The following is a 6198-nucleotide window of genomic DNA, read 5'->3' as shown; positions in this document are numbered from 1 at the left end:
CAATAGATTTTTGTCTGTCCTTTGTTTAGACCACAGGTTAGAGAGAGAAAGCATCGTGGTGGTAAACATGAAGCGAGCGGCGATGTTATCTCTACGGATACCCTCCTCTCCATTACCCTCTCTCTCTCTCATCATGTTTTCCGTGCTACGTTTAGGCCGTAAAATTCAGAAAAAAAATTTTGGACGATTTCTGGGAAGGAAAATAAAAAAGCCAGAAAGCGCTCACTTTTTATAAATGTTTATTTTGTTACAATGGCATACGCGCGCATATATTACAATGAAATAATATAAAGAAATGTCTTTGAAAGTATTAAAAAGTGGAAAATTATAAATCAAACTGAATATATTTCAGGTCTCACAAATTAATTTATTATTTTAACCTTTAATATTAAAGATAAATGTTGATCCCTTTTTCTCCACCCACGTCCGGATTCACTTCTCCAGCCTCTGCTTCTTTCTTTTCCTCTCTTAATTGAGAATCCGCTAAGAGCGGCAATATATTCGGAACTGTATTGTATGAGGTGTTGCCTTTTTAAAAAAGTTGAACAAAGAATGCCTTCGTAAATTCCGAAACCTGTCCCTTCACGCGTATTATTTCTCTTATTAATAGCTACATTTAACCAACATATGAAAGCATGTTTTACGTACGTACACATCATCTCGAAGTCTATAAAAATAAACATTAATATAATAATACTAAACGGTAATTCTTTTATTTTTTTGCTTTTTTATGAGAAATAAGATAATGTGTTTTAGACACAAAAAATTTTAAAAAGTTACAAGAAAAAGGCAATTATAACTTTTTTCTCACTTCCTCTGGATATTCTTCTTTCGAGAACAATAGGCATTCCCCTTCCATGTTTGTAAATTCTAAGGTATTCACAGCGCTGCCAGTGCTGGCAATCAATTTTGGAACACAGCCCTCACCTTCCCTGAGGATGTCGAAGTGGAATGGCTGATTTGGGAAGATAGACAGTTTTTCAAGCAAATTATTGAAACTCGTGACGTCGATGTTGATTTTGCTCACGTCCTTGTAGATCCACAGATCTTCATTGTCTTCGAAGATTATTATGTGTAACTCCAACTTCGACTTGGTCATTGCTTTGGCAAACGCTGAAATAAAGAGGAATTTGAGGACATTTTGCTAGAAAACATTTGAATATTATATAGACAATTAGATGATAAATTACTTTAAATATTTTATCAGGAATCGTATAAATTATCGAAGGGAAGACGAGACGAGATGAGAGGCTTGTGCAAGGATAAAATAAAACCGTTGTACAGCTTAAGTCTTCCTTCTTCTCCTGATCACAAAGCGTGCGTGCGTGCGTGTCTTTCCACCGTTCGTTAACAATTAATAGCGTTTTTCATTGGGAAAACTAGTGCGCACTGAGTGTGCACTCGCCGCTGGCAATTGGACGTTTCGGTTCGCGCGATGACGGTGCCAACGGAAACGTCCAATTACCTGCAGCAAGTGCACATTCAGTGCGCACTAGTTTTCCCAATGAAAAACGCTATAAGTGAGTCTTTTCTCTACCACTAGCAGAGAGAAACCATCATGTAAGAAACAAGGTGAAACAACGCGCATCGTCGGCGGCTCGATGCGCGGTAAGAGGCGTGGCTCGATGTGGTGAGCCAATGAAATTTGGGTCCAAATATATCCGCGCAATTTGAATACGAAACAATCATATGTAGTCACACGTACTTAAAATGTAGATGTTGTTAAAAAAAATAAATATAAAAATGTAAAAATACTTGAAATTTATTATCTTTAACACAAATTACTGTTTCAATAAACACTGTTGTTATAAACATAAAATACAACAATTTAGCCATACACATAAGCTCATTCTTATAATTTTCCAAATTTCTTCTAATCCAAGTTTAAAAAATTTGAAATAACAATTATCACAATCTTTTGCCATTGAAGTTAAAGGCCGCAGCACAGGCTTTTGCATAGCTGCATAACCGTATGCATAAGGAAGTTGATTGGTCCGTTAGCACATGCATAAGGAAAGGGACCAATCAATTTCTTTACTCATACGGTTATGCAGCTATGCAAAAGCCTGTGTCGCAGCCTTAATGGCAAAATTTTTCACTTTTTATCTTTCCGCCCTAGGGAAAAAATTACATGGGGTGTTTACCAGCCTAGCAGTCCATGAGGGCTGTGTTCCGTTTTTACTGGCAGTGCAGTAAATGTGACGTCATGACAGTACACTGTCACAACTGTTCCAATATTAATGCATAAAGAACTTCGCACATGAAATGCATAACAGAGCATAAGCGCATAAAGCTTTTGGACCAATAGGAATCTTATGTTAAATCAATATGACGACTTTATGTTTGATGTTCATTGGTGCATCGGTCTTATGTTGTGCTTATGTTATGTTATGCATTTCATGTGCGAGGCCATTTACTGCCAGCACTGCTATAGCATCGTATTTCGGAACAGCATTGCAGTAGTCATATTGCACTGTAGCTACCTCACCTTGGAAGCTGCAGTAGTCACAGTGGCAATATGGCTACCATTCATGACGTCATTGATGTTATTAGATGCTGTCGCAGTGCGCTGCGTATGTATGTATGCACAGTGAGGTGCAACGATTCGCAGGGTCATAGTAGGTAGCTTGAGTTACCGACGCTGAGTCGGTAACGATAACGCACGCGCGTGCTCGGAACATGAATAATTTTATAGATCAAATGTTTTTATTATTTATGTTTATTACTTTATTAGTCTACATATTTGTGTATAACTATATATAATTATGTATGAAATATTTTTACTGGAAGTGAGAAAGATAAAGAAATAAATTAATATGTCTCAGATACTTTGTTTTCAATTTTAAATATAAATTTATTTAGTTTAATGTAATTATGTTTTTGTTTCTATTGCGTATAAACAATAATATATTCATATAATTACATACGCAAAATTATTAACGCCAAAATGCAGAATAATCTCCGTTACGTTATGTTTATACCATTTGTAGATCTATCCGTATAAATTTGATTCAGTATTATGTTATTATTTTTGCACAGACAGAGATATACATAACAACAAAGATAAACGTGTATGAGAAGGTAGGAAAGGTAAGGGAATAAGTCATTTTTTAAAATTAAAAATATATTGGTTCTTTAATATTTTCTTTTTTTTTTTATTAAATATTGCATTCTTGACAAATGTTCCACCGTTAAATAATTTGGTGGTTCTGAAAAGAATTTTTAGGTGAATAGACATTTAGCGATTGTATTTTGTTTATATTCCTTTTCCATGCTAGTAAGATATGCAAGAAAGCCTGCGCAGAATCGCGCGGCGATTGTTGCATCTCTTACTAGCATGGAAAAGGAATATAAACAAAATACAATCGCTAAATGTCTATTCACCTAAAAATTCTTTTCAGAACCACCAAATTATTTAACGGTGGAACATTTGTCAAGAATGCAATATTTAATAAAAAAAAAAGAAAATATTAAAGAACCAATATATTTTTAATTTTAAAAAATGACTTATTCCCTTACCTTTCCTACCTTCTCATACACGTTTATCTTTGTTGTTATGTATATCTCTGTCTGTGCAAAAATAATAACATAATACTGAATCAAATTTATACGGATAGATCTACAAATGGTATAAACATAACGTAACGGAGATTGTTCTGCATTTTGGCATTAATAATTTTGCGTATGTAATTATATGAATATATTATTGTTTATACGCAGTAGAAACAAAAACATAATTACGTTAAACTAAATAAATTTATATTTAAAATTGAAAACAAAGTATCTGAGACATATTAATTTATTTCTTTATCTTTCTCACTTCCAGTAAAAATATTTCATACATAATTATATATAGTTATACACAAATATGTAGACTAATAAAGTAATAAACATAAATAATAAATAATAAAAACATTTGATCTATAAAATTATTCATGTTCCGAGCGCGCGCGTGCGTTATCGTTACCGACTCAGCGTCGGTAACTCAAGCTACCTACTATGACCCTGCGAATCGTTGCACCTCACTGTACACCCAAGGACTTTGATTCTGTCCATGAGGAAATTTTCCAAACTGAGAAGTCGCTATCTTTCTACATATTTACAGTTTATGATTAACGTAACGGCCAATAAGCTCTAGTTGTTTCATTAATCATGAACTGCGAGTATGTAAAAAGTGATGACTTCTCAGTTTGAAAAATTTCCCCATGGACAGAATCAAAGTCCTTGGGTGTACATACCAATAACGGAACGGATTTTTCACCACTGCCAATACTGGCAGTTATATCGGAGCACAGCCGGGGTCGATCATGAAACTTTTTCCCTAGGGCGAAAACGTGAAAAGTGAAAATCTTTACCATTGAAGTTAATGGAGAATTTTTTTATTTTTCACGTTTCCGCCTTAGGGAAAAAGTTTCATAATTGACCCCCATATTTATATAGTCAAAGCAGCAATTATAAACGGTAGTACAGGGCACGTATTAAGATGTAATTTCACGCAGCGAGTAAAAGCTGGCGTTTTACCCCCACTCAATCGCAACGCAAAGCAGCGTTAAAAAGCTAAACGCTATCGCCTCTATCCTTTTCATGTAGCGAATAAAAGCTGGCGTTTTACCCTTACTCTACCCAACTCCACCGCAACGCAAAGCAGTGTTAAAAGCGGCAATTGCTAAGGGCCAGTTTCATAACTTAGTTTAACCGGAGTTTAAACCTTTAAACTTGGTTTACGGTAAATATTGTGTCCCACAACTGTCTTAAACCTCGGTTAACGTTGTTAAACTGCGGTTAAAGTTGAATGGCGAAATTCGGGCGTTTAAGGTAGATAACCGAGGTTTAATACTGCAGCGCCACTGCTTTCAGTAATCTTTCGAGTATTGTACTTCATGGCTGATATCTCTACGGAATTGTAAAAAGGTTATGTTGCAAGATATGGCTCTGGAATATATGTTATCGTCATCTGACGATGAAGATTTTGTGCAAATAATAAATCGACGCCCGAGAATAATTAGAAGACGACCGTCATATTTTGAAGAATTTGATGACATTAGGCCTGTTAGTGTTGCTGCCCTTTTTGAATTAATTTCTTTGTCGTCTCTCTCTTTCTTACTATCGAATATATATTTATCTCATCTCGAGTGCAAAAATTTTTGGGGATTTCAAGCAACTCGAACAAACCCATTGATTTTTATGCTCGATTTCGCTTAACCAAGGAATCTGTTACTGCAGTCTTAAGAGAAATCAAAGAAGAAATTTCTCATAAAACAGAACAGTAAAAATAGTTTTGTAATATTATTAAATTAGTACTTATAGATTACATACTATAATTACGATGACCATATATGTGTTTTTCCAAAGAACAGTTTTTGTTTTATTTCGAGTGGCTGTCTTTTAGATTTATTTATTTTTTTCAAAACTCAATTTTGTCTTTTATTCTAATCTGTTGTTCTTTATTTTATGAGAAATTTTTTTCTAATTAGTGTTCCAATGTTTAATGTACTTAATAAAGTGTAAATTTTTACAGTAACAATTGAATTTAATTGTTTAGTTCAAACTGATTTGGAAACATGTAAGAAGAAAACTTTAAAACTTTTAAATTTGTTCATTATTTTTTGCTTTGGTGTATAGAACCTGTAATATCTCATTCCCTACTCTTCGGTAACAACCAATCACACTACTTGTTCTAGAAGAAAGATAAGTCTGTTGAAGTTTCTTCGCATAGATTATAGGTTTACGTAACCTAGAATTAAAATCTGGTTGTGAAACGCGACAGAAGTTTAAGGGTGCAGTCCCATGGAGCGTATCAGGCGTATCGCGGATTGCGCGTATCGAAAATCTGACCAATCGCGAACGTTCCGCTGCTTTCGGTACGTGAACGTTTTGTTCCTACGGTCCCATGAAGCGGAATTTGCGTAAGCGTATTAAGCGGATGCTCAATCACGAAACGAATTTTGTTATTTCTCTCATCCAAACAGTCTTGTGATTGGTGAACCGCTGATCCGCTTACGCGAATTCCGCTTCATGGGACCGTAGGAACAAAAGCAGACGGAAGAATAGTAGAATATTCACAGTATATATAAAGTGAATTTTATTTAATTTATTAATTTATTTAGTATAAGTAAATAAAACATTTGACTTTTAACAGGTGCAGAATGAAATCGAAAACAATATTGCTTTCAATTGCTTTATTAATAAAACGTTTAA

At 34.5% G+C, this 6198-nt stretch overlaps 1 protein-coding gene across 2 annotated transcripts; it reads right to left on the bottom strand.

Annotated features, from left to right (window-relative positions):
• Positions 1-224: 224 nt before the first annotated feature.
• On the bottom strand, positions 225-1399 carry LOC105202867. 2 transcript variants are annotated; one of them, XM_011171554.3, is made up of 3 exons: positions 1191-1398; positions 812-1113; positions 226-667 (listed from the first exon to the last, which is right to left on the bottom strand). In XM_011171554.3, the coding sequence occupies exons 2-3, from the start codon at positions 1097-1099 to the stop codon at positions 656-658; spliced, it is 300 nt and encodes a 99-aa protein (XP_011169856.1). In that variant the 5' UTR covers positions 1100-1113; positions 1191-1398; the 3' UTR covers positions 226-655. The 2 variants fall into 2 exon arrangements, with proteins under 2 accessions (XP_011169855.1, XP_011169856.1); XM_011171553.3 differs by having other exon boundaries at positions 225-1113; positions 1191-1399.
• Between the last annotated feature and the right edge of the window lie 4799 nt (positions 1400-6198).

The sequence above is a fragment of the Solenopsis invicta genome, chromosome 3, assembly GCF_016802725.1.
Source record: "Solenopsis invicta isolate M01_SB chromosome 3, UNIL_Sinv_3.0, whole genome shotgun sequence".
Lineage (NCBI taxonomy): Eukaryota > Metazoa > Arthropoda > Insecta > Hymenoptera > Formicidae > Solenopsis > Solenopsis invicta.
This window is presented reverse-complemented; position numbering and strand designations above follow the sequence as displayed.

What these genes read in the sequence shown, in the direction of transcription:
- LOC105202867 (XM_011171553.3), bottom strand. Translation starts at nt 1,099, where the DNA reads ATGACCAAGTCGAAGTTGGAGTTACACATAATAATCTTCGAAGACAAT.